This window comes from Betta splendens, chromosome 16 (genome assembly GCF_900634795.4).
Source record: "Betta splendens chromosome 16, fBetSpl5.4, whole genome shotgun sequence".
NCBI lineage: Eukaryota > Metazoa > Chordata > Actinopteri > Anabantiformes > Osphronemidae > Betta > Betta splendens.
The window spans coordinates 12,280,140-12,308,065 of record NC_040896.2 but is presented as its reverse complement, the minus strand read 5'-3'; the positions used below and the strand labels follow the sequence as shown (position 1 = coordinate 12,308,065).

The following is a 27,926-nucleotide window of genomic DNA, read 5'->3' as shown; positions in this document are numbered from 1 at the left end:
TTTTTCCTATGATCACCTTCATCACAGATTGTAGTTTGTTATTTTAATTACTATAATTTGGTAAATACATTTAATTGTTGCATTTTTTAATTTCTGTTTGAACAAAAACCTTGTAGCAACACTTAAAAATCACATGTCACAGTATTGTGATAGCTTATATATTAGAATATAGCAGTGATGGCATCAGCGTGTGGGTGTATATATACATGCCTGGATTCCACCAAAAGGGACTCATCTGCTGTCTGATGTGGTTTTAAATACAACATTGCCGCACTTCTCTATTTTCTGTGCTGCATCCTCATTAATAATTTTCTACTTGAAATTGCAGTAGGTTAATTATGCTTAAGGGGGCACCATACATATGAGAGAAGTATGCATATAAATATATAAATCTTTGTGTAAGAGTATTAATAAAGGTGTAATTATTGTGGTTATAAACTAAATGTGAACAACTATATTTATAGACAGTTGAAAAAAAGACTGAAAGGTGTTTTAGGGCCAGAAGAACCAGGTGGTTATTTTATTAAACTTGACATCATCTCACTGGTGGTTTGCATTGTGCACTTACCTTTTCATCTGATGTGGACCATATGCAAATTTGTCTTTTAGAGACTTAGGGTCCACTTTCGTCTTCCCCTCTATGACTTTCGTTCCTGTTTAAATTTTGTGTTTTCATCTTTAGGAACTGCTTGGCTGAACACCGCTGAGGAATCGCGCTTACATGAGCAAGTCATCGCTGTAACTCTCGCAGGAAACAAGAAGTCGTCATTTGAACTGCCTCTTTAAAAAAAACTATTTTTAGCTATTTGAAATTAGTTGGAACTCACCTGCCTCTCATAAAGACACTTACTCTTTGGTCATAAACTCATCTTCTTGGCCACCCCACTTGTTTTGGAAGTAGAGTGTGGACAGTGGGTAGAAGATGATCAAGAGGGAGTAGCAGCACCAGAAGTAAACATTCTGGAGAGACGAACTGTAGATTTAAGCTGAAATTCAAGTAGTCAAAAATAGTAGCCTAGCCTCACCTGTAGGGTAAAGTTTGTCTTTGACCAGTCAGTGTTGGAATCATTGTTGCCGCTCCTAGCGCTGGAGGTTTGACTCCTGTACCCCATGTGCAAGTGAGTGGGAAATGTTCCAATTTGGAAAATACAATCTGGACATTATAGAGATGTTAAGTGGGCACCAGGCCCACCAGTTCAAAGGCCTTGGTTTAGATCGACAACTACAGCATCAACAGCAAGTGCAGCTTCACCAGCATCAACTCCAGCAGCAGCAGCAGCAGCAGCAGGCTGAGTCTTCTGGAGCCCTTCTGTCTGGACTTGGCTTGGGCCCCCTGCAGGGGTCTAGAGGTAACGCCTTTTCTGATTCTGCCTCCATTTTTGCCAAGATGAGTGCCCCTCCTCCCCCACCTTTACAACAACAGCCTTCCTCATCTCAGAGCTCTCGGTCAAAGTCAAGCAAGATGAGCAGCAGCAGCAGCTCAAGCCATTCTTCAGGCTATCCACAGTTCCTGCGCTCTTTCCATCCGTCTGAGGCAGCACTAGCACAGGAGCAGTTACATCCAGGTGTAGGCCGTTTTGAGCACTTTGCAGGGGGAAGTAGCAGTAGTGGGAGTGCTGGGGGATTAGGAGGGTTAGTAACATCAGCACCTCCACCCCCTCCTCCTCTGCATCCTGGCCTCTCTGTCCCCCAAGCATCACCCGGTCCCTCCTCCTCCTCTCCTTCCCCTTCAACCTCTGTGGCCACCTCTAATAATCCCTCTAGCAGCAGTGCAGTCAGCTCATTGGGACACCAGTTGGTTGGGGCCCAGTCTGATGCACGGAGCCTTCACCAACAGTTTAGTTGCATGCTAGCTGCTAATCAGTATTTCCTTTCAGGAATGCCAGCTAATGCTAGTTTAGAGCAATTTCTTGTTCAACAAGGAACCCATAATCACTTAGGGATTGGTTTGAGTCAGACGGGAGGGGAGACTAGTTCCAGCCTTGCTCCACCTCCTGCTTTACATTCATCTCACTCACATGGCCACTCCACTCCCCAGCCACAGCAGGCTACACAGCAGCCTCCCCATCAGCAACAGCTTCCGTCACACACCCTTTCTCATCCTCATACTCATTCCCATCCTCACCATCCGCTCCACCCGGGCCCTCAGCCCTCATCACTAGGTGGTTTTGACTTCCAGGGCATTCCTGTACTGTCATCAAATCAGATAGCTTCTCTAATGCAACAAGAAGCAGGTTTGCCCCTCCCCTTGCCACTACATTTATCTTTATCTAAAGATGATGGTAAAGGGGAAGGCAGTGGAGGTGGACATAGTAGTAGTGGTAGCAGCAGCAGTAGGAGGAAGAAAGCTATGGCTGGCTATTTGCCACAGAGGAAATCTGATAACAATAGTAATAGCAGCAGTCATGGCCACAGCAGCCATAGTGGTAATCCCAGCAGTACTAGTAATGGAGGGCTTAGTCATGGACAGCCCCCAGCGTTAATTGGGAGTGGGGTTGGTATGCCAAATATTGCTGGAGACCCATCATCTCTCCTTGCCTCATCATCCTCATCCTCATCAGTAGTTTCTTCCTCCTCCTCCTCTGCTCCCTCTTCCACTGCTGCCTCAGTATTAGTTACTAATGATTCGCACCTTTCTAAATCTGATAACCAGAATTCAATACAACCCAATCATACAGACTCCGATACAGAACCCATTTATAGCTGTGGACAGTGCGGCAAAAGCTTTCCTCATCTTTCAAGCCTTCGCAGGCATTTGCGCATGCATGAGCCCACCACAGCGGGTACTAGCAATACTGCCAATACTGGCCCAAATCCCGTTCACATTAAAACACAGCCTGACCCAAGCCTTCCCCATTCGACCCAAGAAACTCCCCAACCCACATCAAATTCTTGTCCTAGCCCAGACAAAATTTTTCATTGCCCCGATTGTGGCAAAGCCTTTAAAAAAAAAGGGCACTTGCTGCAACATGGTGTTATACACTCCTCAGCCCGCCCATATGGCTGCTCCACCTGTTCTCGGGCTTTTAATCGTAGAGAGTCATTGACACGTCATGAGAAGATACATGAGGAAAAACCATTCCGATGTCCCGCCTGTGGTCGTGCCTTCCGTGAGAGCACCTCTCTACTCAACCATGCAGCCTCAGGCACCTGCGGCAAGCCAGGTAGGGGACCCAAACAGCGGGGCAGCAAGACAGGAGCTGATGGTGAGGACAGAGCCGGGGGAGGGGATGCAGGAGGTAACGGAGGAGGGGGAACTTATCAAAGCAATAGAGGGGTTATTTATGGGAAAACTGAGGAAGAAGATGGTGTAATCATTGTGGGGGAAGGAGAACCAAAAACGGGTTTAGGATGTGATGGTCTGTTTCAGTCTGGAAGGGGAGGGAATTCAAATGACAGGGACAGAACAGATGGTAAATACCCCACTGACTACTCTCGGAATCGTTACACAGGCTACCATGATGACCATCGTTCTCAAGGTAATCCATCTCCATGCTACTCTGGTGCCTCCCCCTGTGGAAGTGGGATGGCGGGCCCAACTCTGAGAAAGGCACCCTTGGCTCCAACACTGCATCCACACTCACAGAGCCACAGCCAGCACCATCATCCGCAGCAACAGCCCCACCTGCCCCTTTCTTCTCTACTGGATGATTCAGAGGATGATGTCACTAGCTCTGTCAATAATGCAATCTCTGCAATAACGGCAGCTAGTAACAGTGGAAATAGAGGGGATGATAGGGGAGACATCATAGGAGGTTTGCTAGGTGGTCTTGGGTTAGGTCCTCTGGGCTCACCTTCATCCACATCTGGTATGGATAAGAATTTCAGAGGTGGTGGGAGCCAAGAGGCCATGAGCAACAACCCACAGAATCCCTCTGCCAAACCAAAACGTCCCCGCAAACCTAGAGCTAAGAAAGATCCTGCAGCTGGTGGACAGCCCCCGAAGCGCAGGCAGTACACTCCAAGAATGGGGCCCAGTGGGCTTCCACGTACTCACCTCTGCAGTGTGTGTGGTAAGGGATTTGCACGTCGTGAGACCTTGCGTAGGCATGACCGCATCCATACTGGAGAAAAACCCCACCACTGCACAGTTTGTGGAAAGTATTTCAGAGAAGCTTTTCACCTTAGCAAGCATCAAACAGTCCACTCTGGGGCAAAGAATTACAAATGCAGCATATGTGGGAAAGAGTTTGGTTACTCTCAGAGCCTCAGGAGGCACAGCAAACTCCACCAGAAAGGGGAGATGGAAGAAGTGCCCACAACACCAGCTCCAGAGAACCTTAATAGCTTTAACCCAAACCCTCAATGTAGCGTGCCCCAAGACAGGAGTCAAAACCAAGCACCAAGCACCTCCTCCTATTATCCTTACGCTCAAGATGTCAAGCCTCAAGACAACACTCCCCAGCCACAGCCTTCGCTTCCACCCCCACCACAACCCCCGCCTCCACCTCGGCTTTACACTTGTGCTATATGTTGGAAATCGTTCCGCCATCATTTCCATTTGACGGCACATCACCAAACGGTTCATGAAGGTGGGGGAGAAAAGCTCTTCTGCTGTGAGGTATGTGGAAAAGCTTTTGCCTACTCCAACAGCCTCACTCGACATAAGCAGTCACAGCATGGGATGACCCGTGCCGAACAGCCCAACCCACAAGAAGGCACTAGCGGATCTGGAGACAACAGAGGTGGGAGTGATGTTAATCAGTCAGCAGCGGAAAGTGAAGCTGCCACCAATGCCCTCCTTCAGATGGCTCCTACCACAGAAGGTCACGGAGGGCCGGGTCTCAGTGTTGTCACTCATAGCCACCAACAGGCACCCCCACAACCTCCAGCGGGGTACTCTCCTCTCTTTTACGATGCTGCTGCAGCCCAGTCTTCGGCCTCTAATGCCCCATCTTATTCACAGCCTTTGCCTCCAAACTCTACGATCATGCCCCCCCACCACCCACACTCCCCGGCTGGGGTGAAAGGAGAGCACATATATCCTGCTGGATCCCGTAGTCGCACTCTTCACACCACAGCCCCGTTCCAGCCCCTCACAGAACTGCCCTCTGCTGAACATCATCATTTGCATCACCATCACCATCACTCCCACCATCATTCATATCAGTCAGACGCGCAGTCTCACCAACACGTTGACTGCACCTCCCAGATACCACACGATGAAATGAGACGACACAAGAAGAAAAAAAAAAAGTCAGACAAGAAAGATTGGAGGGAAAATAAATGGGAGTCCCAAGATGTAGTCAGAGTTGATGGAAGCAAAAAGAAGAGAAAGATAAGCTGCACAATAAGACGGCAATCAAATAAAAAACAAGGCTCTCTTCGTTTGACGATTAGATGTGGAGGAGGAGGTGGTGGTGGATATAAGCTTGTCAACACTGGAGGAATGAAGGTGCAGATCCTGTCGTCTCTCAAAGTTCCTGTTAAACGTTTTGGCTGTCCTAAATGCCCCAATTCTGTGTTTTCCCGTAAAGCAGGACTGTTAGTCCATATGGCAGTTAAACACCCACAAAAAGCTTCAACTACTCAGGAGCGACTAAGATGCAGTGTGTGTGGGAAGCAGTCTCACAGGCCTTTGGCGGCCTTCATCCATCGGTCCTCCCATCGTGCAAGAGGGACTTTTTCATGCCGACGCTGCTCTGCTCACTTCTGGAACGCTCCACTTCTCCATAGGCACAAGGTAACCTGCCGCCGCAGGGCCAAAGGATTGCAGCGTGGAGATGCAAAGAGGCTGAAGCTTTCAAAGAGAACAGAAGAGAGACAGACCTGTGAGGGTCAGGGGGAGATGCCATTCCTGCAGGGACCATACAGATACTGAGCATCCTGATATCTAAAGAGTGGCATACAAGAGGGATAATTCAGTTTTGGGAAGGTGATAAAAAGGGACTTGGAAAGGCATCCGTTGCCTCTAGAATAATTTGCCTTGTGTCTCTGTTGACTGCTGACTATTAGAATGAGTGTGTTAACAATTACTGTAGAGCATCCAATAAAATACCACCAGAGATTCTTCCAGTTCATGTTGGAAGGGTGTTTTCAAAGACATGACTGTTTCCATAGAATCCTTAACCCCTTAAGTGCATTGACACTATGCTTGGCTGACACTGTGCGGTTACTAGACAAGTTTAGGTGAAATGACCTGCTAATGTATCTTTCTTCCCTCTAATGACAACCCCTGCTACACCTCTTGCTGTATGATAAATGTCTCTGCTGTGTACTTTGTCTTGTTGTTGTTCACTTAGACTCTCTGAGGAAATTTTTAAAATGTAAAGTGCATTTATTAGGAGTAGGGACATGGGAACAAAGACCTTTGTTGATAGTTTGTCAGTGCATGTTTGTTCTCTGGTCAAGTTTTTGCTGAGGTTGTGAAATCACTCCTAAACTATGTGACGGTTTATTCATAATATCCCCAGACGTTTGTAGTGTAAACCTGATTTGAAAGTTACTCTATATTCTCTAGTGATTTAATCACATATAGATAAAATGTCAGATTTGCTGGTAATTAGCATCACAAGGATCCTTCTCCTGCCAAAATGAAGAAACCTACAAAAAGCCTTGCTTATTATTTTCCTTACTGCGTTTATTTGATATACCTAGCTTTTATACCAAGGGACTGAAAACAGGTTAATCAAGTGGACTGTAACTCATGTATCTCATGTTATTTGTATGCTCTTTTTAGCAGTGATTATTTCTACAGTACTTCATGACGTGTTAAAGACAAGGACCTATCATATTAGAAACAAACGTAATATTCCATGTATTTATGTGTGTAACCCAATCAGTCTTCATGCCAATCTTATACTTAACCCCTTCGACCTTTTACTTTTGGCTGAATTGCAATCATATTCCTTCTGTAAAGCCTTGTTTTTTTTTCCTGAAGAAAAAAGTTTTAAATACAATCTGTCACTTTAATCACATGAAATGTTCATACCCCTGTTAAGCCTTGTTTTTTTTTTCTTCTAAAGAAAAATAATAGTTTTAGTAGATTTCTATCACATTATTTACTGAGAAGTCAGTAGTTGATTATATTTCAGCAATGAATAAACCTTAAGTGTAATACTTTGCTTTCCTTTTATTTCTGATTCAGTGGCCTCCTGCAATATACACTATTATACAAGCTGCTAGCTGGTCACTGAAGGAAATCAGTAATGACATTTCATATTTCTTCAGTTCAATGTGAGTTTCTTAGATTTTTATCAGTGATCCTTTTAGACCTGTGTTACTGACTGGATTAAACCAGGGTAATAAATGATGTCATCAAATTTGACATCCTATTCTGAGTAAACATGAAATAATTGAGCATGTCAAACCTCTAACTCGTGGCTCCACAAGATGGCAGTAAGCAACTCCCTTACTGTACTCTTGGCCTGGTGTGGATGAGTGCAGCAGTCACATGGATTTTGCACTGATAGGGGGTGGACTGGCGGAGTGTTGTGTGTCTGTGAGCTATGTGCCTGTCTGCTGTTTACTACAAGATTAATGCCACTAAGTAAACAAAACAGTTGAGCGTCGTGCTCAGTTGCATTGAAATAAAGTGTTACTTAAAGTAAAAAAGTGGGTTAGGAATGAACTTGAATGCATATAAGTAGAATGTACTGCATTAGAGGTCTTTTATTTGATATTGCAATTGAAGGGATTATGAGCTAATGATTTCATGACAGATTAAGTAGCTACATTTCTGTCTTTCTTACTGTCATGTTTTTAACAATTAGTTTTCATTAGACCTGCAAGTGAGGGTCATGTGATAGAAGATGTTATTTTAATATCAGTTTGTGTCGTCAGGCTGATGAAGATATTTGTGTTGCTTACAAACATAAAATCTTATGATTCATACTATGACTTATGGTATGATGATTCATGACTGGCTGGCAGTGCAGCGATAGGTCTACAAAAATGCCCACAGCTGGATGAATATTCGATATTTGGTTTCAAATGAAAACTTGGGGCACGGGACTGTGTTAAATATCCAACTTGACAGCGCACGTACATACTCATTTGAACTTCCATCTTCACGTGCACTCTGTTATTCACCAAACCTCTGTGAGAATATAGCCGTGTGTACTATTTTCTTATCAACTCTTGCGTGTCCATCTCTGGGGGCAGAAAGCAGGTGAATTCCTGTGCCTTGCTGTGCTTGGCATGTGCGCCGCATGTGTACAGTAGAACAGACAACCCTCGCGCTTTTTGTGTTTCGAACTGGTCTCACGCGGCACTGGCATGCACCGGGGAATCCGAGCGGGCGGAGCTACTCGACCTATTTCTGGCCAATGCGCGTTCATCGTGGGCGGGGCGGCGCGCTGCCGCGGCCAATCGCGTCGAGCTGCCGTCGGACAGGCCCGGTCTCCGCGTGCCTCCTACACGTGAGGTAGAACAGCTATTGTACGCCGGGAGGCAACGTGCTGAAGCGTTCCTCTCGCCTGAAAAAACGGCGCACTCACGTTTTCGGTGGATTACACGGAAAGTGGAAAAGCTACCCGGTGCACTAGCTGGCTGCAATAGAAGCTTGAATAGAATGTTGTGCTTTAGTAAAGAAAACATTGAAAGTTGTGGATCAGTAACAGAGTTTTGCACAAAGCCGGGATATATATTATTGTGATTAAATAGTCCAGTGCTATGAAGAGTGTTTTTTCCCCCATAATACTTGGTCTAAGGCAAATGCACATGTTTTCTGTCACACAGCAAATAACCTACGAAGTCCGATTGTGTGTACCTGTCAGACAAAACAAACAACGTCCTCTCCTCGAGGTGTGGCACGAGGGTAGGTGTGTCTCATAAATAATACACTAGAATTGAGAGATTTGTTAAACCCGCCCCACACCAGTCCTCGCGCCTCGCTCGCTCGTTCCGAGAGGTGTGACGTCACGTGATCTACCCGTGTCCGTTCCAGCTGAGAGAGAGAAAGAGAGAGAGAGAGGACGGTCGGACGTGGACGTCTCACGGCCCAGACACAGACCCGAGCCCGTGCGCCCGTGACTGGATCCACCGGATGCAGAAGAGTACTGACCGAGAAAGAGGAAACGACCCCCTCCTCCCCCCGCGGACAGCTCAGAGCGACCAGAACTTGTCATCTGACCAGTGCAGCCGCTGCTCTCGTCGCTGTGTGCGTGTTTTCGGATACACCGTTTCCCCTCGGTTGTTTTGTTTTGGCGGAGCTTTGCATTGCAACTACTTGGGGATTTTTTTCTCGTTCAACGTCGGACGGTTAACTCGGGATATTGCGCCATAAGTTTTAATTGAGACATTTTCCTGCCTGCCGGTGTCCGTTTTTATTATTCTTAGTATTTCTAGTCGGATGCTCTGATTGTCCGCGCCGCACTGGTTTCTCGAGCTGTTTTAACAACATCCATCTACAATGGAATACTTCGATGAGAATATCTCCGCAAGGAAATAAGAAGCTTCAAATAGCTACAAGTAAAAGGTAAAGTTGCATTTGTCAAATTCAGGTTTTAAAGTGTAACGAAACTGCGTAGTTAATATTATTACTTCATTAGTACTTCTAATACAGTTGTTGCACTATTCTGCATAGACGCTCCTAACATTTTTCTACCCTCCACCCCCTCCCCTCCTGCACGCACGCACAGTCGCCCAGCATACTTGTCCTATTGGTAGGTCCTGTGGTCAGTTTGCCTCGCCCCTCCAAGTGCCCCAGGTGTCTGCGACCCCGTCTGGTCCAGGATGTCCAGGCAGCTCTCCCAGCTTCCGACCCCCGACCTCCCAGCTGGTGCTAGCCCACAGTTTGGAAGTTGCACTCAGCCGGCAGGCTCGCTCACTGGGGGGCATCTGAACTCCATGACAGGTCTGAAGTCCCTGCTGCAGCACCCCATGAAGGCGGACCAGCGTCTGAAAAGTCCCTGCGACGGCAAAGGTGAGGACATTGGTTGAATGAATATGTGTATGTTGAGCTGCAGTCTGTCTAAAGTGTATGCACTGGCAGAGTGTGAATAGTCATACTCCTCTGTTCCACCTACTGCTGCACACACAAGTATGCAACAATATTATATAACTGGCAAATTTATCCTAGGTAGCAGCAGCTATTGTTATAAAAAGCAGTGTGAGGCATGCTCACTTTGACTCCTCCGTGACCCTGACGAGTGGCGCTCGCCGTGATTTAATACTGGGATCCAGATTACAGGCTTGGAAGCGTGTTTTGGTTGAGCCTCAGCGGCAGCGTTCTGGTGGCCCGTTGTGCCCGAACGCATCGCGAGGCACCGGGAGATTTGCTGAGGAGCTTACACATATGTTATGACAACAAATTGATTTTGGCTCTTGCTTAATACTGCAATTCAGCCGCCATCTGGTCCATCTGCGAGCGTGCATTTTTGAGTGTGCGCGGGAGCTGCAGTCGCACGAGAGAGGGATTTTTTTTTTTTTTTTTTTTTGCCAAAGTCCATTTAGTTGTGCACCAACATGGAGGCTGTAGCACCCAAAGGCCACTCACTGTAATGCCTCTCACATTGTCCTCATCCTGAAATAATAATGACTCAACTCTCCTTTCTCTAGCAGACAAAGACAGACTGGACCTCGATGAGGACTCCTTGGGAGTGTGTTCTGTCAGGAGTGGTAACGGAATAGGCAGCATAAATAACAGTAATGGCTGCGGCGGCGGCGGTGGTGGTGGCAATGGCGGAGGAAACTTCAACCAGTTCCTGGGGCCTCTCCTGTGGGATCGCACCCTGCCTGCAGACGGGGGCCTCTTCCAGCTTCAGTACATGGACTTGGAGGAGTTTCTGACAGAAAACGGAATGGGCAGCATGCACAACAACAACAGCTCCAGCTCGGCGCAGATCCCCTCGCAGAGCTCCCAGTCGGCGGTGCCCAACCAGAGTTCCCAGTGCCTACCGCCCGCGTCCCCGCCCGGCTCCTCGTCCTCCTCGCCCTCGTCCTCGTCCTCGCCGTCGCTCATCGGCCTGGAGGTGGCCCAGCCGCAGGGCCTCGTCGGTGGAGGCGACTGTCTGCACGGTGAGTTCACTGACGCGGGCCTTTTGGTCGAACCGGATGGTAGAAAACCAACTGTCATCAGCGCTAGCAAAGGTAAAGGAAGGACTAATTATCCTGGGAGGCCGATATGACACCAGGAGAGGCGAGTTCAGGAGTAGGTGAGATACAGTCAAGGTTACGTGGTCTGCTTAAAATGGTCCTATGTGCTAGTGATTCAGCACTTTGACTGTCCTTTATAGAAAACACCATGGTGACAAAGCATTTTTCAGCCCTGTGGGATCAAAGTGGAGGCAGCAGATGGAAACACATGGCTCTAAATGCAAAGTCAACTTGACAGAGGAAGCAGCTCGGTCTGCTTAGTAATAAGGACTTATTATGTTATAGTTGATTGTGTGGCACAGTCAACAAAGGCGCAACGGGGTGGACAAAAATAAAATGATCATGTGTAAATAAAAAAGCCAGGCCTGAGCTATTTGATGAGTCAACCTCGGAGCAATGACAGGGTTTGGATTCGTCCCAGACAATTATTAAAGTGCAACGGGGTCAAAACGGCACTGACAGAGCGAGGGGGAGAGAGAGGAGTGTTTGCAGTTGCGTGTCTTTAAATCTCTCCTCACTTCACACACCACAGCCACGCACACGTGTCGGTGCATGTGCGGAGGCCGCGACTGCTGGAGTGAGAGAACTAGAGGCAGGGCCAGCAGACATGTAGGAGGAGCCCACGTGGGAAGGGACGAGCCGAGCCGAGCCGAGCCGAGCAACAGGAAGAGTTTCCCTCCGCCGCTGGACTTCAAACTCAACGCTCGATCACTAATGAATGACGCCGAGCGCGCTCATTATTCACGCTTTATAAAATATTGACGCCGGACTGGCGCATGTGTCCGTCAGCGAGAGACGCAACGTGATTAGGCGTTAAAAATGCATCAAGCGCTAGTACAACTAGGGAGATACTACTTAGAAAAATATTTTAAAAAGTCTTGAAATGAGCCTAAGGACAAATTAGTCTTAGATTTATGTTATTAGCTTCTGATGGCTTTCCTGAAGGCGAGCGGTTAATTAGCAGCCTTACAGCTTGAAATGAGAGAAGTTCTTCAAGGTGCCCAACCAACAGCTGCTGTATTAATATTGAATGGGGCAGCGCTCAGCAGCGTATGAATATATTGCCACGCTAACCAGGCGCGCAGCTGCTGTTTTCCTTCACCTCCTTTAAACGATTCGTGGGAGAGACCCGCGCGCGGCCACCTCCGCCCAGGGTTCACACACGCGCAGACAGGTGCGCGAGACCCACGGGGGGGGGGGGGGGGGGGGGGGGGGGCTGCGGGTGTCCGCTGCGGGGGGTTAAGTTGGAAAGGCAGGAAAAACAGCATCCAAGCCGTCATTGAACGCCACTGTCGCCCTGAGCGGCGTCGCGTGACGCCCGCACCCGCTGCGTTCACGTTAAACGCCTGCTTTGTTTTGCAGCGTTATGGAGGTGTTGCCGTTGTAGAAGTTAGAAACATCCGGGGGAAGAGTTTGCGTGGGCCCGTCCACTACCTGGCCATTACACAGCAATTACTTGTGAAGGCTGCTGGTATATTACGGCTTCACAGATAACGCTCGTAACAGGTGGCCGCACGTATCAAACCGTTGGTGTTAATGTTCCAACCAACATCCTCCTTGTTCTTCCCACCACTAACTGTTAAATCGTTTTTGCACCTCGCACCATATTATGTGCTTTTCCGCTGTTCCTGCGCAGTGTTACCACACAGCAGAATAATAGCGTGCAACAAATAGGATCCCTGTGCAACTCGAGGCGCGTGCGCCGCGTTTGCACGGGGTTGATGCAAATCTGCGGTGGCTTTGTGGCGTCAGGCGGCTCGCGCTGCCGTGCGTCCGGCCTGGACTCGGAGCTCCAGGGGTTTCCAGTATTAAGGAATAGCCGAGGGGAAGGTGCGCAGCATCTCACAGGGGGGTGTGGGCTCAGGCACAGGCCTAATACATTGGTTCCACTTAAAGAAAGTGGTGTGAAGGGGAGGAGGGAAAGGTTGCACAACATTTCCACCTTCAGATTTCTGCACTGGGGTTTCTCTGGATAAAGCATGTGGTCCAGCAGAGCTCTCAGCTACGTAGGATCCTGAGGAACCTTTAAAAACTAGCAATATATAAAAGGAGCGTTTTTGTCTATAAATCAGTTATTATTGGTTCTAATATACTATGCATTATTTGACACTGAATAAGTAGAGTTGACATATTGTGTGCTACCAGGTTAGACTTCATAAAGAGTTGCAGCACGTTCAGTATTATTTATTTGCTGCCAGTGAGAACCGTATTGTCCATAAGAGATGCCTGAAGCAGCCTCAGCGTTCTGGAGGCGGTGAAGGGTAAAGGAATGGGGTTTGTTGTTCATAACGCCAAGAAAGTAGCTCTCTGCTTCCACCTGGTGGCCATTATCACGAACTGCTGCGTCTGTTTTATTCCTGTCACAGAAGCCTGCAGTCGTCAGCATCTCACTTACAGAATGAATCAATTTAATTGTGGACGTTGTTGATTGAAAAGCATGTAAATCAACAATATGATTCTTCTCTGTGATTCCAGGGAGCCAGACGAGTATGAACGACTCCTGTGAGTCGCCCTGTTCCTCGTCCTCATCCTCCTGCCCTCCTCTGCTCACGCCCACGGGCAGCGGACCAGATGGCATCGGAATTTTTGACATGGACACGTCGGACATGGCTATGTCCAGCGCTTCGAGCCAGCAGAACTTCGACCCCAGGAGGCACTCCTTCAGCGAGGAGGAGCTGAAACCACAGCCAATGATCAAGAAGGCGCGCAAGATCCTGGTGCCGGATAACATGAAGGTGAGTGTAAGTGAATGCTGTGAATGATGCACCTTCATAAGGGAAGATGTTTTATTTGGGATTAGGACATATAATAATAGATAATTATGAGCACATGTCAATATTTCTTTAATATATTTTAATCTTTGACTCATCATTTACACACATGCTTCACAATAATGCTCTAAAGAAGAATAGTGGCAAAGTAGAACAGCAGGGTAGAGTTCACAAAATGAAAATAAACAATACTAAATACCTGCAAGGCAGATGACTAACGCTGCATGTTGTTTTTGTGGTCCTCTCTCAGGATGAGAAGTACTGGAGCAGGAGGCATAAAAACAACGAGGCAGCAAAGCGCTCCCGCGACGCTCGCCGCCTCAAGGAGAACCAGATTTCGGTGCGCGCCGCTTACCTGGAGCGGGAGAACGCCGCCCTGCGACAGGAAGTGGCCGAGATGCGGAAGGAACTGGGCCGCTGTCGCAACATCCTTAGTAAATACGAGAACCGCCTCGGTGACCAGTGATGAACCAGTGGAACCAGTGGAACCAGTGGAACCAGGAAGTGGAAGGAAGAGGAGGAAAATAAGCTGGATTCAATTTAAGACGGGGGGGGGGTTGAAGGACAGAACGGGGTCTGGATAATGATGATGCGATGATGCTGATGAGGAAGATGGTGATTATAATGATGAATGTATAAGACAAGGAGATGGTTTGTGTAATGAAGCTCAGGTGTCTTGTTTCATTGAGGTGTCGACTCTTAAAAGAGATGGATGGAGAGAATAATTTAACAGATGAAAGATGTGACTTTTAAGAGTTTTGTTATTGGAGAATTGTATATTTTTATAATACTTCAGAAAAATTAGAGGGAGAGCAAATTTGGAGAATAATTTTGTATATTTTCTACATGACTGGGACATAGAAGCCGGGGCAAGCTATGGTAAATGTCTTTTTATTATAGGAGAGTGAGGAGATGTTGAAGAGGTCGTCAGCCATCGATGGGGATATTTCTTTTGTCAACTTGATTATTATTATAGTCAGGACGCAGCAGCGGGGGCGAGGACGCATGTAACAATTGTAATATAGAGAGCGAAATTATCTTAAAAAGCGTATAGTTGGACATCTTTGTGAATTTTACTCGAGCACTCGGTTCTTTTCCTGTTCTGTTTTCCGTCACCGGGGTGCGGGCGAGCTGCAGGGAGACACGGGGAGACGCCATGTAAAGAGCCCAGCACTTTCCTCCACAGGCCTCGTGTCCGCCCTCAAACACAGCACTTCATGCTTTTTTCATTTCCTTCGACGCCCCAACAATGTTAGCACTTAATACTTTGGACTTATTCATGAGACGGGTCCATCCTGCTCGCGTCCCTCCTTGTCCCTGGGTCGTGTCTCACCCGGCTGTGGATGCTGGGAGTCGCTGCTCCTCTCATGTCCGCTCCCTTCGCCGTTACCTGCAAACACACTGATGACGTTTTCGTCCCCCCGCGTCTCCGGCGCCGCGTCCGGCTAGCAGAACCTCAGTGTTGTAACATAAGTAGTAATCGACCCTCCCAGTTCAATGCACATTGTTACTTTGCTGTACTTTATGAACACACGTTAATTAGCATTACTATGGAGCAGGAAATGTTGTGTATAGTGAATAGGACTATGCTATTTTGTGTATTTGATGTATTCCAGGAAATGGGTCGAGTCTCCCCATCGAGTGGAATAGTGTTAATTTCTCAGATTTCTGGGAGAAATAAAAGCCAAATTTTTCCTATGTTGATCCACAGAGCTTGTTGCTATTTAGTGCTTTTTACAGTACGGCTCCTTTCTTACTGTTTACTCCTGTTATTACTCCTCACTTTTTACTGTATCTATTATCTCCTCTGTGTATCCACCACACCTACACAGGGTCACGGTACACTGTTGAGTTCCTGGGGGAGGGATGACTAGTAACAGAGTGTGATTTCTAATCCCCGTTATGACCATGATGGATCGTTACCATTACTGCTTTTGCTATTGTTATGGTTATAATGATTATCCCTCCGATTGTTGCTGTTCTATATATTTGAACGATTTTCTTTCTTTGGATGAACATAACATGTTGCACCTTCAAACACCTTTGCTCTTCATCGTTCCTGAGAAAGACTGTTGAAACAGACCCCCCCACTCTCTACTGTTTGCATCCCGCCATAGACCTCCAGACATCGCTCACCTCCGTGGCTGCGGACGAGCAGCCGGACTCACCGACGGGACTCTATAAGTTGAACTTGATGCTCGTGCAGACTTTATCGTTCACAGTGACCTCTTCTGTTCCTCAGCATTATATGGGCTATGCACACTATTGGTATGCTCCTTGTTGGTTTATTTCAGCCTTTATCTCAATCAGTGATTGTTTGCTCTCCCAACAGGATTTTAGTCTGTAATATCCTCACAGATGTGGTTAATGAATCTTACAGTGACTCTGCTGCATCAGTGGTGTCCATGGTGCCCAGCCCCCTCAGTGCTGGTTATTTGGATGTAGTTGAGATTTCCCAAAAACACCAATAAAAGATTGTTCTCATTCACTGCTGCTTTGTACATCCTTATTTCAGTCCTGTGCCTGCTTCATGTGCCTGACACTTATCTCAGCATGTATCTGTAAGTTCACAATGTCACAGGTCAATGTCACAGTACTTCACAATGTCACAGGTCAGCTTGTATTTATTATATTTAATTCTTAAGCCTGGAAGCCAGACAGTAACAACTCTTTACTATCCTCCCTGTTTGCTCACATTGTGTCTTTTAATAGACACTTTCAGCCTTTGTAAATAAGCAGTACAATCAATAGCAGTGTTTAATTGTGAAGTAGCTATTATTCAGGAATATCAGCCTCCATCAGCCCGTGCATCAGACCTACAGCAGAGCTCCTGACACTGGGTAAAATGAACGTGTTCCCTCCACGTTTTATCCTGTGTTTATCCGGTGCAGAGGAACAACCTCGTGCATGTCATCCTCCTCATCTGCTGTCCTATCGGAACTGGGTGAAAGGTCTCTCGGGCTGGAATTTTCCTCATTTCTCTCCATCTCAACGTGAACCAGATGTTTGCTCCCGGGCTGTAGCCTCGCTCTCTCTCTCCCCCTCCCCAGCTCTTTCTCCCGACCCCCCCCCCCACTCTTTGTTCCCCCCTTCCTTAAAAGTCCTGTGGCTGCTCGCTCCTCTCATATCGACCAGGGCCTCGCTTCAAGGATGGACTGTGCACTGCTGCTGCTGTCCCTGTGGGCTCTGATGGGAACGGTGTCTCCACAGGCTTCAGGTAAGTCTGAGTCTGACAAACTGCTGATCTGTGTCCTGACCAGTGCAGTTATTAAGGAGTTTGTTGTTTGTTGTTTGACTTCATTTGTGCCTAATTATAACAATAATATTAATATTAATTGCATTTTTAAGGGCAGTGAAACAGCTAAGATTTGGGAATAAGCAATATACAATATGTTTGTGGTCCAAGTTCATTTAAATCAGTTTTGATTTCCAGTAAGATGACGAGTCCAGTTAGCTTCAGTTGTTGTTAATTATTTGCTTCATACATTAGCTAATATCTGCATGTCTGCCTGTGTTTGTGATCACACATGCTGCGCGCTGCGAAAACACTAGTACACGTGTTTTCATTCTCAGAAGTGAAAAGTGGGAACGCAGTCTCCCCTTTTCCCACTCGTCTCTTCCCCTCAGATTGTTAGCGCGTGAGCTAATGCGTTTGGTTCCATGGCGTGTGATGCAATCGGCTTCAGAGTAAAAGTCACTTCACAAAATAAATAAATGAAGCCCGCTCATCTGGCAACCTGGGTGGCGAAAGCCACCCACACCCCACATCACACGGAACCCTCCCTCAAAAACAAAGCAATTTACTCATTACCACCTCCAGCGTTTGCATTCTTTACGGCGGCCGTAAACGCCGTGGAGGTAAAGAAGGGGACAATTAGCGTGACCGCGTGTGTGGCATCCTGACAGGGTCGTGTCCGGATCGACTCCTGGGGGGCGAGAGGAGGAGGCCGTGCCCTCGGCCCTGCGTCCACGACGCCGACTGCGGCAGCAGGCGCCAGTGCCTGTGTGACGGCCAGTGTGGCCTCAGCTGCGTGGCTCCAGGTAAGCGTCTGCATGCGTGTGCACGCGTGCCCGCGGCGTGGGCTCAGATGCTGAACGCGTGTGTGCACAGCTGTGCCAACATATATCTGCCCCCCCTCTGGAAAACACAATTAAAGCCTTGGTCTGGGCCTAAAATGGAGCCTGTGCCAGCGCTGAGCACAAGCTACTCATTAAAAGGCAGCGCTGGTCTAGTTACACAACCTCATCGCAGCCCTTCAAAGGGATTTAGTGCTAACACTTACATTTCTCCTGCACTTTCTCGGGATTGTTGTGCTCCGGGCCTCCTGTCTCTCCCCTCTCCTCCCTCTGCACCGTCTCTCCTCTCCTCAGGTCGTACTTGTCCCTGGCCTCTACCCCCCGGTGGAAACTCGGTGGCGCAGCTGCTCTCTCCCACTCACTCCTTCTCGGCCCTGCTTGAAGTGCGCTGCGAGCCCGGCTTCACGCTGCCCAGCGGCCTGGACGCCACCATCCGCCGTTGCCAAGGCGACCGACAGTGGAGTGGGGATGAGCCCATCTGCACAGGTGGGTCCGGGTTCGACAGGAAAAACGCATCACTTCCCCTCGAATGAAATTCGACCTCGGAAAATAGAACATCTGGAAGGCAGCGGCGTCCTCGTCAGACAATGTAGCGGAGCTCATCTCATTCAAAAGGCACAGGTTGAATGAATGTGTGCAGTATATGTGTCACTAATGGAAATAAACAGAACCAAACACACCGAGCCAGAGACGGAGGAGCGAAGCCCCCGATGGTGGTGTCGACCGAGACGTTGCACAACTGGGACCTCTTCTCCCCGTCGCCATAGCAACCGCAGCTTTATTTGTTCGTAGTGGCTGTCTGGAGATCGCACACTTGAACCGTGAATAAGTTTGGAGTGGAGACGAGCGCGCTACGCGTTTGCGTGTAAATCGTGACCCAGCGTGCAGCAAATCTGTGGAGTGAGTCAGTTTGTGGCTGTGGCGTCGTCACCGTGTTCTACCTGCAGATACGCTCAGGATGCACGAAGCCAAAACTCTGAAACAACGATGGGCCAAAAAAGTTCCACAGTGTAAACGTTGTCATGGATGTATGTAATGTGGTACAGTTCCACAACCCGAATGGTTTTCTGACTAGAGACAGGTTGTTCCACTGTTGTGCAGGATTATTACTTCCACCACTGTGCCATACGGCTGCACAGCAGCGTGCGGTGTGAAGCTATCAGCGACGCGTCTCATCAGCGTACAGAAACCAACAACGTGCGCTGCTTGTCGCTAATGTCGCCCCGTCACCTCTGACGCGCCCGCGATCAGCGATGCTATTTCAGCCCAACAGGTTTTAGTCCCGGCTGCATTAATCTCACACCTGGAGCGACAGTAATCATCGTTTCTTAGGAATCCTCCACTCGGCTGGATGCCTGCGTGTGTGTGTGTGTGTGTGTGTGTGCGTGTGTGTGTGTTTTTTCTGAGATGTGAAAATAAGAATACAATTCTCAGATCTGGCGTAGAGTATCTTCCTGAGAGACAGGCAGAAGGTAGGTGGGTTTTGAACGTGTGAGAGTGTTTTTGTGTGCGTGTGTGTGTTTCTGTTCCAGTGTGTGTGTGTGCAAGCCTGATGAGAGGCGGTGGGTGGCAGATCACTGTCAAAGTGGCACGGAGCTGAATGTGCACGGTGCCGGTGTGTTCACTGGAGAGCGGTAGGAAGGTACATTTAATGCTGTGTGCATCAGACGTGTACGGTTGGAGGGGCACACGTGTCACAGAGTTTCTGTGTGTGTGTGTGTGTGTGTGTGTGTGTGTGCGTGTGTGGGCAACGCAGCGTCAGAGAGCTCTCCCGCTCCTGCCGCTCCAGGCCTTTCGCTTCCCCGTCGTCCTCTCCTCTGCCCTCTCCTCTCTCATCCTCTCTTCCTCTCATCTCCTTCTCGTCTCATCCTCTTCCATCCGAGCCCAGCGATAGGGTCTCTCTCTGCACACGGGAGCCAGGGACAGCCGTGCAGCTCGAGGCCGTTCCGTTTGCGCTGTATTCCGCGCCGCTCGTCGGGGTCCGAGTCCGATCGCCGTGTTCTCACCGCGCTCGTCCATTCAAAACCAGCATTTGAAGTTACCTGCCTCGTAGCCGTTCGCTGCCGCAGCCCGTGTGGGTGGCGGCAGAGCAAGGCAGGAGGAGAGCGCTATGTGGAAACAGAACTGGGCTCCGGGCTCTCATCCGCAGCCAAACATACTTGTAGCGCTCCCTCTCCCATAGGTCCCTTTACATTGTTATATTAATGCTCCTGGTTCTCAGCTACCTAAGACCGCCCTCAGGCAGAGCAGTCTCTGCCTTTCAAAGCCGCGCTCGGCTCCGAAGCCCAGCGCTTGATGGAGCTCGGGTCACTCCAGCCTCTCTCTGAGCACCACTTTTGATATTTATATTTCCACAAGCGTGAGGCTCTCAGAGTTCCAGGAATAAGCAGTGCCAGGTGTTATACAATCACAGATATAGCTGTGAGCTCCGAGAGGTGCAGGGCGGCGTTTCACCCGCTCGGCGAACTTTGGTTTATTACCTAAGGAGGTTATCTGAGCCTAAATAGAACAAGACATTGGGTGAAACGCCTCTGTGGCTCACAAACAAATAGAAACCTTGCTTAATATCAGTCAAGTAATGCATGAGGATGGACATCTGTTACTGCTTCCCTCCCTTTTATCATCTTCCAGCTTTTACATCTTCTCTTATACGATTTTTTGCAAATTCATCTCTATTATTATTTACTGGTGCATGTGGGCTTTTGCTGTTGTGAGGTGGTTTCTATGACACCTTTGTGTCACTGGGGCAGAGAGAAAAGCATTTCAGATGCCTTCATTACATAATAGTGATGCATGACCTGCTTGTACAAGCAGCTTCACTATGTCCCACGAGTAAAAGTAAAATATGATTAACCAGAAAAAACACAGTTGTTCGGTACTGAGATAGTTTGCGATATTGCGATGCAGTGATGCTCGCGTCTCTGGATAACAGCGTTCGCAGCCGTGCCCTGATCATTTGTCTTCCTGCCTCATCCCTGACCTCAGAGACTCAGTCGACCGAACCTGCTGCCGCCCGGACCTGCCCTCTGCCTGAAGAGGTCACCAGCACCTTCAGCATCGAGGGCGACGCTACCGCCGGAGCATCCATCCGCTACAGCTGCCTGTCCGGGTGAGTGGGGGGGGGGGGGGGGGGGGGGGGGGGGGGGGAGATGAGAGTGTGTGGGCAGAGGATCTGAAAACTTGAAAAGGTACGAAGATAGAAACGGAGGAAGTGAGAGAGCGGGGATGGAGTGTGAAGAAGAGGGAGGGTGTCGGGGAACGACGGGTGACGAGCGCTGAATGGCAGGGAATTCATTTTGATCTCCCAGCTGACGATGTCTCCATTGAGCTAACTGGGTCATTACAGCCTAATCTCGCATTGACTCCGGTTTACACACTGACTCATCTCGCGGGATAAGCGGAGCCTGAGTGGATGTGTCAGCCAGAGCCGTGCACACAAATTCAAGACCCTCCGAGAGTGTAAAAAGGACTCATTGACACCTTTTTCATTACTTGTATTTAGATGACGCTCGGAAGCTGTCGCCACTGTACATGTCGCACATCTCCATCACTCGCTGCTTTCTCTCCTGCAGAGCGGATGTAGTGGGAAGCAGAGAGAACTTCTGTCAGGATAATCAGACCTGGCAGTATCCGCACCCCACCTGTAAAAGTAAGTGTGCACCGGTGTCACGCACCCGTCTTCATGTAGCGGACGTGCATCTTTCAAGGTTAGCGACAGAGTGGTGGTTGAGGATTCAGGTCAGTGGCGTGACGTGTGAATCTGTCTGTGTGTGCGTGAAAATGCATGTAAGAGAGCGATTCAAAGGAGCCAGTGTGGAGTCCACGAACCCCTTGGGGTCTCGCCATCTATTAGGCTGCATTGGCCTGTTTCACGGTGCTTTTCTGCCATCTAGCGGCCACACCCGGGATTACACGAGAGAAAAGCCTTAAACGATGCTTCATGCATCACAGCAGCAGAAAATAAAACCCATAGCGATTATAAGAAAGACTTTTAGGTGTTAATCTTTTAGTTTACCTCTTCACTACAACTCATTGAGCCCGGACGAGCGGACTAACGAGCCGCTCCCCTGTGCCAGATGTGTTCTGCCAGCCTCCTCCAGAGGTGCAGCAGGGCTACGTGGTGGCGGTGCAGAAGGCCCAGTACGAGGTGGGCTTCGACATCCACTACCTCTGCAAGAAGAACTTCCTGCTCGATGGACCGCAGAAGGTCACCTGCCTCTCGAACGGCAGCTGGAGTGCGTCGGCGCCACACTGCAGAGGTGACGTGTGAAGTGGGAACACTGGGAGGAAACCAATGCGTTTACACACAGATGGTTACACACACAGCCTAAATCAGACGCGTCTCCACACTCACATCCTTTCACCCTCCCAGCCCGCTGCCTCATCCCCGCCGGGCGGAGCCGCGTGGTGATCGGTGGGGTGAAGCGCTGGCCGTTCGACGTCACCGACGCCATGGTTCCTCACGGGGAGGCGGTGACGTTCTACTGCAAGCATCCTCACAAGCAGTGCGGCTTCGCGGCGGCCCAGACCTGCTTCGACGGCGAGCTGCAGCCGCCGGCCTGCTACCTGGGTGAGCCTGGGGGGGGGGGGGGGTTCAGGTCCGGGGGGCCAGGAGCGGGTCAGGGGCGCCGACTCACTCACCGCGGGCGGTCTGTTTCTGCCTTCCAGAGCCCACGTGGCTGCAGTACAAACTCTTCCCTCACCGGCTGGTCTCAGAGATTGAACCGTGCGAGCCTGGAGACGTGGAGTGACGACCTCGAACGCAGCCGTGTCACCGTACAAACGCCCCCTCCGCGCAGCACCGCGCTGTAAATGCCGGCCACAGGACGCTGTGCGCGTTGTTCCGGACCAGCGGCCCGTGATGATGCTTCAATGTCGCCAAACCATTAACAATGTGACTCCGTGATGTTTCACTGTGTATCTGTTCTTTCCTGACGCATCAAGACTCGAGGCTTGTAAGATTTAATCATGTGAAATAAAATGATTTTTAAAACGCTTCGCCGTCTTGACTTCATCTTCTCGCCGCACGTGAGGTCCAACTGGAGGAGCCAGGCTCGTTTCCCCGGTCCTCCTCCCGCTTCGCCCCCGTCTCCCTGACTCCCAGGCGCGCGGCGCCGCTCGTCGCAGGCTGCGGGTTCAACCGTACTCATAGGCTGAACATGGCTACTGGTCGGACCCGGTAGGCTGCGACACCATAGCAACTCCCCTTGACCCCTCCCTCCCTCAGCATTCGCAGCATCACCCTTTACACTGCACAGTCATATTTGGTCCTCCGGAAATATCCACAGCTCGGGTAAGCCAGTCCCTATGCAGCGAGTCTATGGGTGGAGTATAGTTTAAAATACAGTTTTCAATGTATCGACAGCGTGTCCGGTGCGTCTCGCGCCGGCGTTCACTGCGGGGCAGGAAGAAATGACAGCGCGTGGGGAAAGTTTGCCTTAACGCTGCCGGGTTGCGCTCGCGGTGTCTCGGACCCTCGGCTCTAAAATGGCTGGCTGTAGGTCCGAGCGGAGCCAAAGGACGGATCCGCGTCGCGCCGCCGCTGTCTGTGAATAACACGTTTCTGCGCTCCCACCGTACGCGTCGCGGACGCCGTTGTCCCAGGTCCGAGAGCTGCCAAGACGCACACGCACCATGATGCAATTGCCATTTCGGACCTAGGACTGTGCGTAATGGCGTCCTCCGTGGATGGTGCTCCTCGGTTCATCCTCAGTTCGAGCTCCAGCAAAGCGTAACGTTTCCAACGCGAACGGATTGCGAATTTTGTTTCGGTGCGAGTGTAAAAAATGAAACGCGATCTCATTTCGTTGCGTGCGGACGGCGGAGGCGTGAGAGAGGGAACGTTATTTCGCTCGCATCATTCGGACCCTTCTGTGCTGCGGTGCGTTTCTCTGAATGATCGGCGGCTCCGGTCGACCCCTGGGTAAGAAATTCGCTGAGCTATAATTTAGATCATATGGGGAAACCAGCATAATGGCCAGAATGGTGAATGGTGGTGAGATGTGGAAGAAGGGTCCACACCAGACACGGAACGAGGATTAAAGGGGGGGGGGGTGTATATCCGTCTCATCTATAGGCTGCTAGGAAGATCACAAAATCAATGATGATTATTGCCATAGTGCACTGAACTTGACCCCAATTATCAGCAGACCTTTACTTGTTCCAGTCAACTCCAAAATATTTATTTAATTTAAGGCCATGAAATGTGTTCATATTCTTTCAAATTCAGCTGTTCTGAGTTTGTAACTTACTAATTTACCCTTATTTTGCAGAAATACATAAATAGGTATGCCCCAAAATGGATTCTCAGTTGGCTTCAGTCCTGACCAGTGGCAGCCTGGATGTCCAAAATGGCAGCCAGTGTGCAGAAGCATCAGGGCCTGTGGCAGATGTTTATTTGAACCCAAAGGACAAAACCTCAGCCCATTCTGTACCAGGTAACCTCCAGCCATGCCCTGTCAAAGCAGCAGTGACCATCAGAAAGGAGGTTTCTTCAATCAATGGGAAAAAGCCAGAGGGGGGCGGGACTTCTAAGCCAGCCTCCCAGGAAACGAGTAAGATTGGTGGGCTCAGGCAGCCAATTACAGTCAAAGCCGGAGTGCCTGTGGTGCGCAGCCGTCCAATCAGAATCAAAATTGTTGTTCCCTCACGGTGCAAGAGGCCAATCGCGAACTCTGCCAACAGCCTGACCAAAGACTTTGCTCACTCACGTTTGAGACCTGTTTTGGTTTCAGCAGGTCCAGTGATCGCAGAAAAAAAGGGTAAAATCCAAATAGCCGCGGTCAAAACAGAAGGAACGCTCGATGAGGTTGGTCATGAACAGACTGGAGAACCCCCAGCAGAATCATTCCATGAGGGACAGGACGTGTGCACGCAGAAGCATGTTTTGGATGCTAAACTCGTTCACATCGTGGAGACGGACAATGCGTTTAAGTCCAGGACTAATGCAGATAAAATACAGAGCCAGTGTGTGATTAAAGAGGAATCTGCAGAAAGGGAAGCGGAAGGAAATGTTCCGCTGCCATTAGTAGAAACGAGCTCGACTCCTCCTGAGGTGGTCGACGAGGAGGCGATGGAGGAACAGACGGAACCCCTGGACCTGAGTTTGCCCAAGAAGCGAGAGAGTCGAGACAGGAGGTGCGGACGCTTCCTGGACGACTCGGGCGCCGAGAGCTCGCTGATCATGGAGGTGGATGAATACGAGGGCGAAGGCGACAGGGACGTGGTGGAAGAGGACGAGGACGATCTGGACCGCGCGCACACACCGGGGGACTCCGCCTTCTTTTCTACCTCTCTCTTGACCTCACTCTCCTCCACAGACTGTGACCCGGAGAGCCTTCTCCTCATAGACGACCAGGGAATCCCGTACACGCTCAGTCCGGACGGGCTCAAAGTGCCACAAGTCCACGCTTCCGCCTCAGAGACGCCCCGCGGAGACGCGGCGGTCGACGGGAGCCTCAACCTAAGTGTGGAGGACGCACTCGACGCACCTTCGGACGATTTTTACCCCCCTCCATCACCTGCCGCTGGCTCCTCATCCTTATCTGCAGGTCAGCAAAAAGCCCCAGACGTCCCCGTGTCTTTGACTCCAACCCCCGACTCCTCAAACCTCGCACCGGCGGCTCTTCAGCAGGCCAATGCTGCCCCGCCGCCCTCCTCGGGGCCCGGCCAGCCCATCCAGATCCTCACCAGCTCCCCCGCCAGCACCCCTATCCTCCTCCTGTCCTCCTCCTCCTCCCCTCGGCTCCCCTCCACCCCCGTGGGCCTCTCGCTCCCCCTCTCCGTCACCCAGCCCTCGCCCGGTGCTTCCGCCCCAATGTTCCTCCTCCTGTCTTCTGTTCCCACTGCTGAATCCACCTCTACCTCCACCCAGATTGCTTTCCTTGACCCCTCCACCGGCCACTTGTCCCAGATCTCCGCCGCCTCTGCCTCAGCCTCAGTGTCCTTCCCTTTATCGTCTGGTCAGGTCAGCGCTCTGGGACCGCCCCTCCCCACTCTGTCTCACCCCGTCATTAGGCTGAGCGCCAACAACCCCCCTGTCATCCTGTCGGGAGTGGCTAATATGAACTCTGGCTCTGTGGCTGTCGCTTCGTGCGCCGCCGCTCCCACCGTTCACGCTCAGATCAACTCCTCCGACTCGAACCCAGGAACTGAAGCCATACCTGCAGACGAAGTCTCCAATCCAAGCAGCAAGCCATCGGCCCCGGCAGCAGCCTGCGACCCCTCAGCTCAGCCCGGCTCAGACGCAGAAGCCCGGTCGCCGGCCTCGGACTCCAAACTGGACCCGTCCGACTTCCACTCAGAACATTTACCGCTGGATGACCACCTGTACTTCTCCAGCACCGCTCCCTCCCCTCCCCCCATCGGCGCCATGCTCTCCTCTGGGCAACTGGAGCCTCTCAGTCCACTGGACCCCCTCTCCCCGGCGGGTTCCCCCGGCGCCACGGGCTCCCGCAGGGTGCTGTACTGCCAGCTCTGCCCGCGGGTCTTCTTCTACCTCTCCGACCTGGAGCGCCACGCCATCACCCACTCCCAGAAGAAGCCCCATGTGTGTCAGCAGTGCGGCAAGGCCTTCAAGCGCTCCAGCCACCTGCAGGTCAGGGCAGCAGAGTCGCGTAGACACACGCCGGCACTTATTAGCGCACTGACACTAACTGATTTCCAGAAACAGCAGCTGCGAACCAGGGCTGCAGCCGAGGAGCGGACTAATTATTTCAGTTTCACACAAACACAACTCTGACATCATAACACAATTTAGACCAATGTTAAACTGTCAGCGCATAATCGCCCGTGTCCTCATCAGCACCCGTGAATGCATGGAGCCAGTGCAGATTCATTGACACCGTTTCCCCTTTTTTTCCTCCCCACCAGCGGCACAAGCACATCCACACAGGCCAGAGGAACTTCGTGTGCCCCATCTGCACCAAACGCTTCAGGGAGGCCGGCGAGCTCCAGCGCCACCAGCGGGTCCACACGGGCGAGAAGCCGTACCAGTGCCAGCTCTGCCACACGCGCTTCGCCGAGCGCAACACGCTGCGCCGGCACACCAAGCGCAAGCACCCGTACCACCAGGTCGCCATGGAAATGCTCAGCGAGAGGCGGGACGGGGGAGGCGGGGGAGGCGCGCAGGAGGAGGAGGAGAGCGCTGAGTGGTACAGCTCCACTGTGTCAAACCTGGAGAACTCCGAGTCTGAAATGGAAAGTTGAACAGAGGGAAGGCAGCTGGCGGGATGACGCGCTGCCCTCGTTAGCCAACAATCAAAGAAGGGAGCGCTTGCAATATCCGTTCTGTTGTTTTCTCGTTTATTTATTTGAATGGAGAACGTCTCCCATTCCTTCTTTAATGGGCCAAAAACGCAGGTTGAGTTTGAGTAAAAGGCTTTTCTGTAGGAAAAAAGGAGAAGCTCCTGCTTGAAATGGTGATTTTTACCAGTTAAAGACAAACGTGCTCCCAAACAATCCTGAAGTAAACCTTCAAGTGCTCAGAAAAGGTTTGTTGTTTGCTCTAACTTATTGTCTGCTCTAGACTGTGTGTATATATACATATATATATTAATATAAATATATAAAGAGTACTGTTTGTAAGAGCTGCACTTCTGCACTATCTATGTGAAAGATGTAATCTATCTTTCCTACCGTCAGAGGCACTGTGAGTCATTTGCACTTGATTTATTCAAACGTAATATTCACTTTAACGTTGTGGACGAAGACGCTTCACGTTTCCTCTTTTTGCAGCTGTTGACTTCATGTGTCAAATCCATTTTGTGTAAGAGTTTGACCAAATGTTTTTGTTATTATTATTATTATTGTTATTCTAACATAAGCGCTATGTTCAGACTCTATTATTTTATGTAAATTATGTTTTAACTTATTTCAATTAAATTTCAACATCTGTAGCTCGTTTGGGTTTTTTCCTTGTTGCGTTGGTTCCACTCTGATGTTTTTTCATAAAACGGTCTGAATCACACAGCTCCTTTGTAATAAACATGGAGCTAAACATAGCTCTACTGTAATTAATCTTCAAAGCAGACTTATTTCTTT

The 27,926-nt window shown here is 49.8% G+C and overlaps 4 protein-coding genes and 1 long non-coding RNA gene across 9 annotated transcripts; 4 read left to right on the top strand and 1 right to left on the bottom strand.

Annotated features, from left to right (window-relative positions):
• Positions 1–676: 676 nt before the first annotated feature.
• si:dkeyp-69b9.6 (zinc finger protein 865) lies at positions 677–7,059 on the top strand. The gene is made up of 2 exons (XM_029130107.2): positions 677–1,349; positions 3,453–7,059. The coding sequence occupies exons 1-2, from the start codon at positions 1,130–1,132 to the stop codon at positions 5,819–5,821; spliced, it is 2,589 nt and encodes an 862-aa protein (XP_028985940.1). The 5' UTR covers positions 677–1,129; the 3' UTR covers positions 5,822–7,059.
• A 1,774-nt stretch (positions 7,060–8,833) lies between these two features.
• On the top strand, positions 8,834–16,296 carry dbpb (D site albumin promoter binding protein b). 4 transcript variants are annotated; one of them, XM_029130112.3, is made up of 5 exons: positions 8,834–9,418; positions 9,582–9,865; positions 10,504–10,959; positions 13,513–13,778; positions 14,059–16,296. In XM_029130112.3, the coding sequence occupies exons 2-5, from the start codon at positions 9,676–9,678 to the stop codon at positions 14,272–14,274; spliced, it is 1,128 nt and encodes a 375-aa protein (XP_028985945.1). In that variant the 5' UTR covers positions 8,834–9,418; positions 9,582–9,675; the 3' UTR covers positions 14,275–16,296. The 4 variants fall into 4 exon arrangements, with proteins under 4 accessions (XP_028985945.1, XP_028985943.1, XP_028985948.1 ...); XM_029130110.3 differs by having other exon boundaries at positions 8,839–9,418; positions 10,501–10,959; XM_029130115.3 differs by having other exon boundaries at positions 8,845–9,418; positions 13,513–13,772.
• Positions 16,297–16,867: 571 nt separating this feature from the next.
• Positions 16,868–22,881, top strand: ntd5 (ntl-dependent gene 5). Its single transcript, XM_029130116.3, has 8 exons — positions 16,868–17,025; positions 17,715–17,849; positions 18,180–18,371; positions 20,871–20,994; positions 21,458–21,534; positions 21,962–22,144; positions 22,258–22,455; positions 22,554–22,881. Exons 1-8 carry the CDS (start codon positions 16,959–16,961, stop codon positions 22,634–22,636), a joined length of 1,059 nt encoding a protein of 352 aa, XP_028985949.1. The 5' UTR covers positions 16,868–16,958; the 3' UTR covers positions 22,637–22,881.
• LOC121201702 (uncharacterized) lies at positions 21,365–22,370 on the bottom strand. The gene is made up of 2 exons (XR_008692891.1): positions 22,240–22,370; positions 21,365–22,165 (listed from the first exon to the last, which is right to left on the bottom strand). It is a non-coding gene; the product is annotated as an uncharacterized LOC121201702 (long non-coding RNA).
• A 213-nt stretch (positions 22,882–23,094) lies between the features above and the next one.
• Positions 23,095–27,781, top strand: LOC114843507 (mucin-17). Of its 2 annotated transcripts, none has more exons than XM_029130109.3 (3): positions 23,095–23,178; positions 24,158–26,481; positions 26,757–27,781. In XM_029130109.3, the coding sequence occupies exons 2-3, from the start codon at positions 24,184–24,186 to the stop codon at positions 27,090–27,092; spliced, it is 2,634 nt and encodes an 877-aa protein (XP_028985942.1). In that variant the 5' UTR covers positions 23,095–23,178; positions 24,158–24,183; the 3' UTR covers positions 27,093–27,781. The 2 variants fall into 2 exon arrangements, with proteins under 2 accessions (XP_028985942.1, XP_028985941.1); XM_029130108.3 differs by lacking the exon at positions 23,095–23,178 and adding an exon at positions 23,260–23,808.
• The last annotated feature ends 145 nt before the right edge of the window (positions 27,782–27,926 follow it).